The sequence below is a fragment of the Suricata suricatta genome, chromosome 5 (genome assembly GCF_006229205.1).
Source record: "Suricata suricatta isolate VVHF042 chromosome 5, meerkat_22Aug2017_6uvM2_HiC, whole genome shotgun sequence".
Taxonomy (NCBI): domain Eukaryota; kingdom Metazoa; phylum Chordata; class Mammalia; order Carnivora; family Herpestidae; genus Suricata; species Suricata suricatta.
This window is the reverse complement of record NC_043704.1, coordinates 97,142,038-97,157,669: the sequence shown is the minus strand read 5'-3', so window position 1 is coordinate 97,157,669 and position 15,632 is coordinate 97,142,038. Positions and strand designations below refer to the sequence as shown.

Here is a 15,632-nt window from a genome sequence, read left to right as displayed (position 1 = left end):
AAGACCTGGATCTTCTTTCTCTTAAGACTTTCAAGCTGATTAGATGAGATCCACACACACCACTGTGGCTAATCAGCTTTACTCAAAGTCTATCGATTTAAATGTTAATCTGACCTAAAAAATACTTTCACAGAAACATCTAGAATAAAGTTTCAGCAAATATCTGGATACCATAGCCTAGCCAAACTGACAAAACATTAATCATCACAGTCACCCTCCCAAAATAAGATGCCTGCTTTATTTTGGGTCTTCTTTTTTCTCTCTGGCAGCATCTTTTGAAGCTACCAGAACTTGTGTAAACATCAAAAACCCTCACAGAAACAAAACAGCAATTTACAAAAGTAAAACATGGATTCTAGGCTCAATTATTGCTACAGTCAAGTATGACTTGGCCATCAAATGTACACTTTTATTGATGGCATAGCTATTTAAAATATAATTCAACAGTTAAATATCACTTTAAATGCAATCATGTTCTAATCTACAATAGGTTTTAGGGAGACAATTATAACTTTTATTTTTTAAAATCACCAAGTTTTACTACTATTATGTGTAATATAGATTAGCGTTTGACATACAATAAATCATTTGGAAGAAAAAGCCCTTAAACTTACAATTTCACTAACTTTTATTAGTCTGTAAACCTTGAAATATCAGAAACATTAACAACCAAAATCTCCAGCACCTGGACAGGCAATCACTTGGTCACTTTTTTCAGCTATTTGGGTACAAAATGGAAGATGTAATGAACAAATGACCATTATCATTAGGCACTCGTTGATTATGGTAGTGTGATGACAGGTTGCTTGTCAAGAAAATCCTCTTCCTCCTCATCTGTGCTGCTCTCAGAAAGTGTCAGCAAAGACTGAATTTCAGTATCTCTTTCAGAAGAGCTGGAAATACATTAAAAGATCAATACACAATATACAGAACCAGGTTTCAACTCTTCATTCATCTTCTGATCAATACTACATGCACTGAAGTCATTGGAGGCAGGCAGATGTGAGGGGGCCATCTCAGACCAGGGCCATAATTTTCAATGTGCCCAATATACCAAGTCTCCTTTTAATGAGAAATTCTCATCATTCTCCCTCTCCCAAGAAATGAAGCCACAGTGGAACCAAGGGGAGAAGATTTTATGGTCTCTGGTTGTATCTTGCATTGAGGATTCAGAAGACACTTCAGAAACTTGCAGAGCCTCAGGGTCACCATTAAGAACATTCATCATTACATTGGCTGTTTAATAGAATCCCAATGAACAGATTGCCAGATAAATCACCTCTTTTGTGTACTGTAAATTGGGACGATGTGGATAGCCAGTCAAGATATGCCAAAACCAAATTTAATGGCAGCAATTATTTAGTTATTTTATTTTGTTACATTTTATTGTAGAGAAGAATTGGTAGAAACGCTAGTATACAGGTGTCAGGTTTAGGAAAGGAGGTAGTGTGGGGGAACAGAAAGGAGTCTATATAATTCAGAGTGTTTTTTATCCAAGTTATCTGAAATTTCAGCCCATCCTATGCCACTCAATAATATGAAATACTTCATCCAGTGATGGGTATCTTTTTGGATTCTTTTTTATGACCCACAGAGGCCAAATCAGCAGTTCCTAAATTCTGATCTGTGGACCAGGGCAGATCTGACTGAGATAAAAATTTTCACTGGTCTAAGAAGACAAAATAAGGACAAGGTAAGGACTTTTTCATGACAGTTTTAATTTTAAAGAACTGCTTTATTCTGTTTGGTCCCCTTATATTTTTAGTATTAAATGTCCTTTCTTTTATGAAATGATGCCCAGAGTATGTGGTAGGTTTAGTTACTTTGTTTTAAAAGAGCCTTTTAGGGAAAAAAAATAGCAACTTTGTATTGATCCCTCTTTTTAAAAATGTAAGTGATGTTAGAAATGCAAAAATCCAAGAGCCACAGTGAAATGATTTTCTCCTTTAGAAAGACAAATAATGGACTCTTGATTCCGTTTTAATGCAATATTAGACTTTAAGCCAATCAAAGGAATTTACAACTCAAGGGACTTTCTATTTTACATTTATCTTAATCCTTCTAGAAGGATCCTTCCTCCTTTTTCAAGAAATTCCAGCATGTCAATAATAGACTGACATGATAAACTGCTTTTTTGAAGCATTTATTAGTATAAACTGTGTTCTTTATAAACTGATCAACCCTAAATGTTTTTAATGTGGGGAATTAATGAAATGACTTATTTTAAAATATGCTATCATTAACAATCTTGACTTAATTTCAAGAAAGAATCTTCTCAATATTCTATTCTAAAAGCCTTATTCACATTCAGTAAGATTCTATTAGTGCAAAGTATTTGAATTTATTAAGTTAATTAATGCAAGTAAAGCAACTGTTTTTCAATATAAGAAGAAATGCTGAAGGATTATAAAATTCCAAATGCCCTTTCATTTTTCTGACATACATTGTGCAGCAGAGAGTTCTTTCTTCACATTAAAGCCATAACTTCATAAGACTTCTACTAAATCCTAATAAGAGGTTAACAAAGGACCCAAATATTTTACAAAGAATGGCCAATCTTTTTTGAGTACACATGAGTACAATCTTTTTTTATACAGTAAAGATAACTATTTGCAGCTCGTCAAAAATTTCACCAAGTGCTATCTTTACATCTGGGCTGCTGGCTCCACCTACCTCTGTTCCCCAACTCCACCGAGCCCTCTGGCACTTGAGCGCCTATGGAAATCTAGGCTGGTCTGACTTATGTCCAGCAAACGGTTGTTGAAGGCTGGTAACTCTTCTGAGGTTAGGCTGTAAAGTTTTTCTGAAGGATCTGAAACATTTTATTTCATGCACTATCAATACATAAACTCAAGGCACAAACACACAGCATATGGTACTGAAAGGTGACCCAGCATAAACTATAAGCAGTACAGAGAAAGTCAGTAAAGACTTTTAATCAATCAATTTTCTAGTATTTGTGGGGTGAGCAGAAGATGAAGGAAGTTTGATAGGCGCTTCTAAATTAGGGTATGGGTATCAAGTCTCGTGAATCTGATGGATTTTGTTTTTCTTTTGTTTTGGGGAATTTCCCCAATTTTATTTTTTTCTGATTTAGTGAGATATAACTGACATGCAACATTGTGTAATTTAACATGTATAATATGTTGATTGGAACATTTATAAATTGCAAAATGATTACCACCACAGCGGTCTGGTACACATTTACACATAGCTAACACGTTTAGGATCTACTCTTTTAGCAACCTTCAGGCACATAATATTATTACTATAATCACCATGCTGCACATCACATCGCAGAATTCATTCATCTTTAACGGGAAGCTTACACTCTTTGACCCACATTTCCCCATTTCTTCTACCCCCTAGTCCTGGGAACCACTATTCCAGTCTCTGCCTCTGTGGGTTTGAGTTTTTTAGCTTCTGCATGTAAGTAATATTATACAGTATTTGTCTTTCTCTGTCAGAGTTATTTCAACTAACCTAATTGATTTTTAAGTATATATTATACTTAAGAAAGTATCAAATGTCCTAAGAATTCACAAAATTGCAAAGAAAATCATGGGATCCTCTTTAAAGCTAGAATATCATGCAACTCCTCAATTTGCCAGAATGTTAAACATCTTATTGTTTATTTTTGTCTTCTAAAAAATAAAAGTTCACCTCCACACAGTCTGAGGCAAAGGTTACTTTTGGCAAAGCTACCCTTTTCTTTTTCTACTTCCTTTCTTTTCTGCTACCCTTTTTACTTTCTGCTTTGTTTGGATAAATAATAACCATTTATATGTGAAAGAGGAGAAGCCTTAAATCTCCTTTTACATAAAGCTGGCCTATTTTTTAGCTCCGGTAAGGGAAACAGTGCAAGTTAAATAAACAAATCCATAAGCAAATATATTTTATATAAGCTACCAAAAAGTCAAGTACAACAATAAATATGATTACTATATTAGAAAGACCATAATGCCTTCTTCTCATCATTGATAAAACGATAAGAGCCATCAAACTTTTACCTAAGGTTATATACTAGGATGACTTTTAAAACTGTTAAAATTACCGGGTGCTCCTTTTCCCTTTATTCTTATGAAGTTGCCAAACAAATATCCTCCTGATCACAAGGACCACACTCCAAACTATGTAACATACACCTGGGCTGAGAGAATTATTCTATCATTATGATTATGACTACGATTCATTCTTAGACAGTATTTACTTGAAGTTTTTGAGCAAGCAGACATTCCCCTGCTGGAAGAAACTTAAGATTATTCCTGCTGCAATACATTATCAACTGGAAATGTCCTTAAAATTATTTAGCCCAGTGACTTTCAAATTATGATACCCGGAGAAATCCAGTCGACTTGGGTATGAGGCTCCTGCTCTACCAGCCCCAATCAATCAAAACGGCTTTATCTGGTCTCCTTTAAATTTGGAGCTCTGTATGAGACTAATTTTGAGAAAAACATAAGATTCCTCAGCTAGAATTTTCACCCCCTCCCCAGCTGTCGGAGATTAGGGAGTTGAAGGTCCCCAAGGGACTGGCAGCTTGCTGGATGTCACGCAACCAGAGAAGGAGAAATACAGCTAGCCCTAAGTTCTTCGAGCTCAACATCAGAAATCTCTGTATTTCAGAATCTAATTCTTTAGCATAGGCTTTTATTTTCTCTCCTCTTTTTCTACAAGGTAAAAAAAGATAGGTATGTGAGGCACCTTTACTTACCCCAGTGATAGGGAGTGTTACCCGTGAGAAAGCAACCAATTCAGGATTTTGGAACTGGTGCAACCACATAACTGAAACCCAGTAGTGACTCCTAGATCTAAAGAATACCACCAGGAGATGTATATGACCTCCAGGAGGCAGCTCGGGCCTGACTGAGCGTGGAGCTACTTCAGATGCTGTAAACAGAATGGACCTACTTTTGTACAAATGTTCATTCTCAAAATGATATTTCCAAATACCTTGTTCATAGGGACAAAGATGATACCACCTGATTTTCAATGCAGAGAAAACTAAAACTGCCTATGAAAACTCTATTGTGGGTTAGTGTTAAACCTAAAGATCAATTATACAAAAACCTAAGATTTTTTATGCAAGACCAGGGAAGACTGGATTGACATTTATATTGGAAATTCAGCTGTTATAAATTTACTTTATAACCATCTAGAAAGTGGGCTATTGAGGAATGGATTGAAGTTAAACCTTTTTCTATCCCTGGAGTAATAGTGTATGTTCTCTGATCATTGAAGAATCTCTTAAATTCAATAATAAAGAATGACAAAGGGGGAAAAATGACTAAATATAAAGTTTTAAGGTGTATTTCTAAAACTGAAGTCATTTAAAACATATACATAAAATTTTATTCTACAGGAAAATGAACATCTAGATGAGTAAAAGAAATGAAGGAAAGAAAAGTAAGACCAAAGACACAGGGTGAAAACTTCAAAGAATAGCCAAAGTGGACAGGCTTTGGGTTCTAGAAGGAACCCAAACCACCCTCACCCCCACCACCATCACCATAAAAGGACTATGGAGCAGAGATACCAATGATGTCTCAATGTTTAGGAGGGTATGACAACCAGGACACTTACCCTGCAACCTGTGAGTCCCATCCCCAACCCTTCAGACTTTGTTTTCCTTTCCATCTCCTCTCTTCTGCCATTGTGTCTTGCCTTGTTTATCCCTTCTTCCCTTTATCTTCTCTCTGCCCACCCTCTGCCTCTTGCGTAGTTACAATATTGATTAGAAGTAAAGATTTCACATTAGTTAAGTGGTAGGGTGGTGAGACAAAGGAATGTGGAGCAGACTTGCACAGGTTTGTGCCTGGGCTTTTCTGAGCAGCCCTCTACCAGGGGAGACCCTGGGTAGTTACTGCGTCACCTAGAGCCTCAGTTACCATATCCATAAAGGGGAGATTAAAAACTCATACCTGCTTCATTTACCTCACAGAGTAGTTATAAAGATCAAATGAAGTAACATTACATATAAAAGCAAGTAGTGATTATTATTACTCATTGAAAGGCTTCATATTCCTTATATCAGAAGTTTTAAAAATATGTTGACTTTCCTTTATATGTGGCACTCATTTTTTTTCTTAAAATTGAAAGGTGACCCAAAGCAAAAAGATTGCCATTCCAGTCTATCTTAACCTGTCTTTACAAGCGTTACTTAATTTGCTAACTGTAAATCCTGACTACCTCCCATATAGTATAATATCTTACTTGAAGGTCAACCTACATACAGAGGTTCCAATTACTGTCTCACTATTTTATTTCACCAACAATACAGCTACATCTGCTAGTATCAGGTAGATTTTTATTCTTTCCTATTTAAGAAAAAGTACTTTTCTCTCTTTAATTACTTGGCTCAGTTAACTACTGTGGACTTGTACAAACATAGGATTGCCATGGGAATTTAAGTCTTAAATCACAAACTCTTAAACTACAAGTCAGAATAAGCTGGAACGAATGAATCATTTTTAACTAATGAAAATGTGAATGCCTTAATGTGCATTATTACTGATACTTTCTCATAATGCATATCTTCTGATGTTTCCCAAATTTCTTCAGGCTATGGCAATATTCAAAAGTTGACAAAGTAACTTGGCAAGGAAGTTACATGGTCATGTTGAGCCCACTAAGGAAGTGACTATAGCGTGGATATTTGCAGAGGAAATACTTATATGGCATGAGCTAAGGCTAACTGTAACCCTCACAGAGGAAAACATCATTCTAGAACGGAGACAGCTTTTAGACGTTGTTGCCTAAAACTTAGACTTACCAAGAGAACCTTACCTATACTTTATGTGGAAAGCACCAACCACTGGTTCCTTAAATAATTTAACTTTTTCAGGATTTCCTATGTGCTAAGCAATTACCTCTTAAGAGAGAATGTGTGTGTGTGTGTGTGTGTGTGTGTGTGTGTGTGTGTGTGTGTAGAGAGAGAGAAAGAAATTTTTCATAAATATAATATTTAATATATCATTAAATTCAATCACTGAACAATTTTATGATAGGGCCTATTGTAGCCACCTTTCATACACAGAAACTGATGCAAAGTGAGATTAAGAAAGTAATTTGCCCAATGTCATGAAAGTAGGAGATAGTGGTTTCAAATTTCAAAATAGGCTCCTGGCCCCAGAGCCTGGCTCAAAACTGCCCTGCTTTACTGCCTCTGAGGTCCTGACTCAGCAGGAAGTTGGTCTGCAACCTGCACGCATGTCCTATACCCCCGCCTGCCCATCTGCCTGCCCTGCCTTCTTTTGAAAAGGCTCTCATGTCAGCCTTGGCAATCTGAAAGAAAGGGGAAACATTTCATTTAATATAGTTATTTGCTGTCTTTTCTTCTCCCAGCTCCCTTGCACAGTTGTTTTCCATAGAACTTAGAGGAGATGGATGTATCCCAGAGCTAAGAGAAAACAAGTCACTTTTGCTGCTCACAAAAGTTTAGCTTTCACAGCGATGTGAACACATTTACATCTGTATGAGTCAAATTGTGTAGCTGTGCTTCTGTGCAACCAAACCTCATGCAGAGTTTTCCAGGCTGCACCGTAAGTAGTGAAAGGTGGGTGGGATTTCCCTGACCACTGATGCTAAACAGAATACAAAAGCCTTGTATAGAAAGTGAGTTTTCGGGTATAGAAGCTGATTCCACCACAGCACCTGTCACCTCACTGACTGTCTCTGCTGGGTTGATTCAGCTGATGTGCCACCCGCTTCCTTCCTCAGCTCCAGATGAACTTCTCCAAAGCTGTGCGCTCATCCAAAGCCAATCTTCCCAAAATAGAAGGAGAGCTGTTCATGGGTCAAGTGTGTGTAAGTGATTTCATTCTGCTCCTGGACCATCAAAAAGCGCTAGTGCTTCATAGCGTATGTGGTGTGTGCTGGCCTTCATACACAAAAGTTATCTACTCTAGTGAAAATACTGGCATCGGAGTATGAAAAATGAGTGGCAGAGGGAAAAACTGAAGTATGTAAGAAAAAACATGATAATGGAAATAGGAGAGCTGGTGGTTAGAAACTAACACAAGAGACTATGGCTTGTTAAGTCTTGTGTTTCATTTGTAAATAATGGAACTCACCAATTTATCAAAATAAGAAACCCTTCATTTTCTGATTGAAAGCTGTATGGTTATCCTTTTACATCTAGTTCAGGCTTGTCATGCTTTATTTTAGAATTGGTCTTTAATGTGAGAATTACCTCCAAGGAGATTTACCTTTGGCTATAGTACTGTAGAGGAAGGCAAATGCATGATGGGTACATATGGATCACATACCCTCATCCCCAAACCCATAACAAAATAAATAGAAAAAGCAGGAGAACTAAACTAAAATAAAATCATAAAAGGAATCAGACAAAGAAAGGAATGTAAGTCCACATAATAAACTTCGACAAGGGGCAACCAAATAAATAAAGATTCACTGAGGTGTAGCTGGGTGCTACGGCTGGCCACCCACTTTCTTCCCCAGCTGATACACACACCACACTAGTAATAGAAAAAGGGAAGACATCTATAGCACTGACAGTTCTCACCAATATCACACCAATTTGGAGAAAAGTAGGTGAAAGGGAAGGAAGAAGAAATTACTTGAAATATTGGTAAAATCCCTACATACCCACTGGAAGACCTTAGCAGAGGCAAGAAAATTACAAACCTGCAGGTGTCCCTGTAGGGACAGAACACAGCGGAAACCAGATTAAATCTGATTTAATGTAATCAAGAAGAAGACTAGTGAGCTCAGGCCTTCGCTGATCCTCCCATGCCTTCGAGCTGGCAGGATATAGAAAACAATGCGATAATCAACCCAGCAACAGTAGCTCCAAAGGGAAGACTGACATATCTCGGTACAGGTAAACAGCATTTTAGGGAAAACGTAATCTCACTATATCGGAAAAGACAGAGCAAATGAGCAAAGCTGCCTACAAAGTATGAACATGTAAGATGCAGAAAAATGACAGCAACTAGCGATGCAGACTAACAAACTAGAATCCAAGAATCCATAGCATGTAGAGAATGATTAATAAAAGCTCAATCTAGGAGAAAACAGGTCAAGACCATAAGAAGATTCCCCATGAGTCCTTTAGCTACAAAAGAAATAATGAAAATGACATTTTTTTTAAAAAGTGTAAAACTGGGGCACCTGAGTGACTCAGTTAAACATCCAACTCCTGATTTTGGCTCAAGTCATGATCTTGTGGTTCATGAGTTCGAGCCCTGCATTGGGCTTGTGCTGTCAGCACAGAGCCTGCTTGGGATTTTTCTCTTTCCCTCTCTTTGCCCTTCCTCAGCCCATGCTCCCTCTCTCAAAAATAAATAAATAAATTTAAAGAAGTGTAAAAGTGTAAGGAGCCAGTCCAACCTGGTGGTGTAAGAAGACCCTGAACTCACCTCCTGCCACAGACTCACTGAATCTACACTTACACCATTCCTCCCAAAGAACTGAGGGCTGAATGAACAGCTTCTACACAATAAACAAGAGACCACACAGAGAAGAGTAAGAGATAAGGGCATAGTAATGGAAGGAACTTCATCCTCAGTGTTGCAACCTGCAGTGGGGAGGAATATCTCTAAGTAGTCCATGTGCAGACAGACACTCTCCTTTTGGGACACAAAAAAACAATAGTGGTTTAAAAGTCAAATGGACTGCAAGTGAAAATCTGTTCACTAACCTTAGTGCATCTGCCAAATGATGGAAAACTACTAGAAATCACTCTGGGGTTGTAAGGGCCAGCAAGTGCCATTTTTGTTTAAGTTTATTTATTTATTTTGAGAGAGAGAGACACACACACACACACACACACACACACACACACACACACACACGCATATGTGGGGGAAGAGTAGAGAGGGGGAGAGATAGAATTCCAAGCAAGCTCCACACTGTCAGCACAGAGCCTGATGCAGGGCTTGAACCCACGAACCATGAGGTCATGACCTGAGCCAAGATCAAGAGTCAGCACTTAACCAACTTAGCCAACCAGGTGCCCTGAAGGTGCCATTTTTTATGTTCCCCCTCCACCTTGATTGCATAGACAAAAGCAGGGTCCAGGTACTGTAGTTGACCTGTTAGATCTGACCCAACGAGCCCTGGGCCCCCAGCTTAGAACAGCTCCAGACATTTCCCCAAGACAACTCCAGTGTGGTGCACCCTGGGCCAGCACCACTCCTGGGTACAGAAGAAATGCACCTCAAAGTAAGAAAGAACAGATATGACAAACCCAATTTTAACACTGTACTCAACCATGAAAAGCGTAAGATCAGAGCAAGATAAGGATGACTACTCTTACCACTTTTATTGAACTTTAATGTGTCATTCAACATATAAAACATTGGAAGTCCACAATTAGGACCAGAAAAAAAAAAAGTCACCCAAAATGGAAAGGGAGAAGTGAAATGGTCACCATTTACAGATGGCATGACACTATATCTAGAAAAACCAGGATTCAACCAAAAAGCTCTAAGAACTTATAAATGAATTCAGGAAAGTCACAGGATACAAAATTAACATAAAGAAATTAGTTGCATTCCTATACATAGTAAAAAAAAAAGAAATAAAAAAATAATCCTATTTACAATTGCATCAAAAAGAATAAAGTACCTAGAAATAAATTTAAGGAAGTAAAAGACCTATGCTCTGAAATCTATAAGATTCTTATGGAAGAAAACAACATAAATAAATGGAAAGATATAATGTACTTATGGATCAGAAGAATAAATATTGCTAAAATGTCCATGCTACCCAAAGCAATTCAAAGATTCAATGTAATCTACATCAAAATACCAATGGCAATTCATAAAACTATAACAAAGAATCCTAAAATTTTTATGGAACCACAAAAGATCCCAGATAGCTAAAGCAATCTTGAGAAAAAAGAACAATGCTTCTAGTATCACAGGTTTTTATTTCAAACTATACTACAAAGCATGAAGACATATAGATCAATAGAACAGAAAGCTTACATCCAAACCCAGCCACATATGATTAACTGAACTATGACAACAAAGACAATAATATACAATGCGGAAAATACAGTCTCTACCATAAATGATACTGGGAAAATAGGACAACTACATACAGAAGAATGAAACTGCACTATTATCTACTACCACATATAAAAATAGACTAAAAATAGATTAAGGACTTGATATAATACCTGAAATCATAAACTCATACAAGAAACCATAGGCAGTAAACTCTTTTACATTGGTCTTAGCAATATATTTTTGGACCAGTATCCTCAGGCAACGGCAAGAAAAGCTAAAATAAACAAAGGGGATTACAACAGACTAAAGAGCTTTTGTACAGCAAAGGAAACCACCAACAAAATGGAAAGACAACCTACTGAATGGGAGAAGAATATTTGCAAATTATACAGCCAATAATGCATTAATACTCAAAATACAAAAAAAAAACCCACTTACACAACTTAATATCAGAAAAATAAAACAAAATAAACAACATGGGACTCCTGGGTGGCTCAGTACATTAAGCATGCAGCTCTTGGTTTTGGCTCAGGTCATGATCTCACAGCTCATGGGATCAAGCCTTGGGTCAGGCTCTGTGCTGACAGTGCAGAGGCTGCTTGGGACTCTCTGTCTTCCCCTCTCTCTGCCCCTTTCCTGATCTCTTTCTCATAAATAAATAAATAAGCATTTTTTTAAAGTTAAAAACAAAACAAAACAACACATTTAAAAAATGAGCAGAGGACCCAAACAGACATTTCTCCAAGTGGACAAACAGAGGGACAACAAACACATGAAACAACACCAGGCAAATGCAAACCAAAACCACAATGATATATCACCTTTCAGATTGGCGAGTATCAAAAAGACCAAACAAAAACAAAAACAAAAACAAGTGTTGGTGAGGATATGGAGAAAAGGAAACCAAGGAAACCCTTGTACACTGTTGTTGGGAATGTAAATTGGTGCAACTACTATGAAAAGCAATATGGTAGTTCCTCAAAAAAATTAAAAAATATAACTACTGTACTATTTCATTTCTGGATATTTACCTGAATAAAATGAAAACACCAGTTTAAAGAGGTATCTGCACCACTATGTTCATTGCAGCATTATTTACGATAGCCAGGATATAGAAGCTACCTGAGTGCCCATGAATAACATGAATGCATAAAGATGTCACACACACACACACACACACACACACACACACACAGCAGAATATTATTCAGCCATGAAATAGAAATGAGAGAAACACACTGAAACTACAACATTATTGTAAGTGAATCAGGCTTCAATAAAATTTTATTAATTAAAAACAGCAAAACTAATTCCAAACAAACAACAGTATGTCAGATGCTAACAAGAAAAAAAAATGTTCAGTGGTCACCAGTTCCTGGATTGGATCCAGTACCAGAAAAAAACAAGCTATAATGAACACCACTGAGACAAATTTTAAAAATTAGATAGGCACTGTGGACTAGAAAATCATATTGTATCAATGTTAAATTTCCTGATTTCGATCATTGTATTATGATCCTTGAGAGAATGTCCCTGTTCATGGGTAACACACACTGATTGATGTGCTTTTTTTACATTGAAGTAATTTTTTGATCAAGGCTCATAATGTTTATAACTTCCTCTTAAATGGTTCACAAAAAAGAACTCTGTGTGTGTGTGTGTGTGTGTGTGTGTGTGTGTGTGTGCGCGCACACATATATCCAATAGGGCAAAAGACAAACAGGTGGTGAATTCAGTAAAGACTATACAGTAGTTCCTTGTACTATTCTTTAATATTTTTAATGTTTATTTATTTTTGAGAGATAAGGAGAGAGGCAGTGGGGGAAGGGAAGAGAGAGAGGGAGATACAGAATCTGAAGCAGGCTCCAGGCTCTGAGTCATCAGCACAGAGCCCAATGCGGGACTCAAACTCATAAACCATGAGATTATGACCTGAGCTGAAGCTGGACACTCAACTGACTGAGCCACCCAGGCACTTTCCTTGTACTTTTCTTGCATGCTTGCAAAGTTTCCATAAGTTTATAATACATCAAGGTAAAAATCTCCAACAATATCAAAGCAATACCTTTAGAAAACTAAGATATTAAATCAATCAACAAAGAATGGATTATAACTGTATCTAAAAATTAAAATCTCAACATAGAAGACAAACTGAAGATAAAGTAGTAAATGAAAAGGAAAATAAAAATAAGTTAAAAGAGTTGAAGAAAATGTAAGTAAATACACTGTACAAAGAAGAGCCAACATAGACAGAATAGGATAATCCCAAATGGAACAGAAAAGCAATTCAAATAAACAGCAGAAAATTTCTATGAAAATAAGGAGCAATTTTTTTCTACAGACAGAAAGAGAGCCCTCTGCTTTAAGAAATGCTGAATTGTTGATATTGAAACACATTCCTGGTCCTGTTGTTGGACTTCAAAGATTAAGACAAAATTCTTCAAACATCCATTCAGGAAAAAATTCTGTCACATGCAAGAAAGAGAGTGAGGAAAAAAATCAAGGTGACCTCAGATTACTTCATAACAAAATTCAGGCCCTGATAACAGTGAATCAATATGTACAAGGTTTATAAACAAATGACCCAAGTGTATTACCCTCAGCCAATTTGCCATTGAAATATAAGGAAGCACACATTCTCAAACATGAAAGAACTTGAATAAAAGAACTACCATGAGCTCTACCTGGAGTGAAAAACACAATTAAATTCAACCAAAGTTAAATGGAAAAACTGCAAAGTACTAACTTGCACCAAAATGACGCACAGAAGACAGTGGAGAAATGTCTACTAAGTGCAGTGGGGGGAAAATGTGATCCATTAGATTAATCTAGCTGACTTGTGAATCAGCCATAAAAATGAAACAAATCCTCCAGAATGTCACAATCGAATCTTCTAGAAATGAATTTTTAAAAAGGCTCAAGGGGTACCTGGGTGGCTCAGTCAGTTAAGTGTCCAACTTCAGCTCAGATCATGATCTATCTCATAGTTCATGGATTTGAGCCTCAATTCAGGCTCTGGGCTGACAGCTCAGAGCCTGGAGCCTGCTTCAGATTCTGTCTCTCTCTCACTCTGCCCCATCCCCCTCACACTGTCCTCTGCCTCTCTCTCAAAAGTAAAGTAAAACGTTAACAAATATATTTAAAATAAAAGGCTCAAAATTGGAAAGCCAAAATAAAAATGCTGGTATTGATCGTTTAATCTTTATGAATTTTCAGTAAGAAAACGGAAATAAAAGGAAACTTTAAAAAATGAAAAATTGTAACTATAATAACAATGTATTCAACATTGTTTATAATCACATGTGGTTAAAAAACCCAACAAATAAGTCTTCATCTTTATTATAGGGATTTCATCATTATTGTCTAAAGCTAAATCATATATAATTATAAATGGCCTTGATTGCTTACTATTTCTTTTTTATCTTTTTCTTAATGTTTAAAGGGATATTCATACAAAAGTACAACACACACTATATAAAACTGCCAACATCCCACTGTTTCTTGTCTACAAAAAGTGATTTCATATAGTTCACCTTAATATTCTTGTGGTAAAAAAATACTTATCTGAAATATACAATTTCCTTTAGTTTCATTCCAATTTATCTTTCATTAAATTAAGTAAATATATAATTATTTTAAAATATCTAGAGTCTAAATCTGTTTCTTATAAAATTACTGCTATCTTTCCTTCAATCTATTCACCCTTCTACGTATTTTTATATGTATACTCATGATATAAACAGATGTATAAAATAATAATATTTGTTCATCAAATAATATGGTTGCTTTCAGAGGGTTGGATTTTGTGAGGATTTTGGCTTCCCATTTAGTATTTTTTTGGTATTGAATTTTTCAAAACCAAGATATGTTCTTTTTATGCAAATAGCAAAGTTTTTATTCTGAGGTAAACAGAGGAGGGTATCACTAAAAACCAACCAACCAACCAACCAACCAAACACAAAACCGAAAAGCAAGCACATGTGGAAGCTTCTGGGCCGCCTCTTGGATGTGCAGCATCCACAACTGCATGAACAATTTCCTGATGAAAATTACGAGGATTCCTGACGTCTGTTACTGAACCAGGCCCTTGTAGGCTCTGCCTTGCTAGACTACAGACTATGACCATTGAGAGTTAGGAAAGGGAATGCATAAGTATAATTTCTCCTCAAACTGATTTGCCAACCAGTTGCACTGGCATCAACTGGGTACTGGTCAGATGTGCAGAATACTGGGCCCCACCCCAAAATCTGCATTTTAAAAATATCCCACACTGAAGCTTGCCAAATAATGCTTTAAAAGATCTAACAGTTCAATTCTCCAACAAGGGTGCTGGGCAGTGTCTTTCATAAAACTACAGAGATTAGACACTCCACAGCTTTGTAGAAAGGAGAAAAAAATTACATCTTACCCACATGGAGTTCCTTATGCCACGTTTTTAAAAACATTTTTGTAAACAGAGACACAGTGTGAGCAGGGGAGAGGCACAGAGAGAGGGAGACACAGAATCTGAAGCAGACTCCAGGCTCTGAGCTGTCAGCACAGAGCCCAAGGTGGGGCTTGAACTCGAGAACCACAAAATCAACCTGAGCCAAAGTTGGACACTTAACTGACTGAGCCACCCAAGCACCCCTCCTTGTGCCACATTTTAACTGTGTA

The 15,632-nt window shown here is 36.9% G+C and overlaps 1 protein-coding gene across 1 annotated transcript in view; it reads right to left on the bottom strand.

The window, feature by feature from the left end:
• Positions 1-604: 604 nt before the first annotated feature.
• The window catches only part of ZBBX (zinc finger B-box domain containing), a 113,314-nt gene continuing 98,286 nt past the window's right edge, over positions 605-15,632 (bottom strand). Inside the window, exons 19-20 of the mRNA XM_029938746.1 lie at positions 2,674-2,812; positions 605-893 (exon numbers count right to left, since the gene is read on the bottom strand). Coding sequence (XP_029794606.1) covers positions 782-893; positions 2,674-2,812 — 251 coding nt within the window. The 3' untranslated portion in view covers positions 605-781. The remainder of the gene's footprint in view (positions 894-2,673; positions 2,813-15,632) is intronic.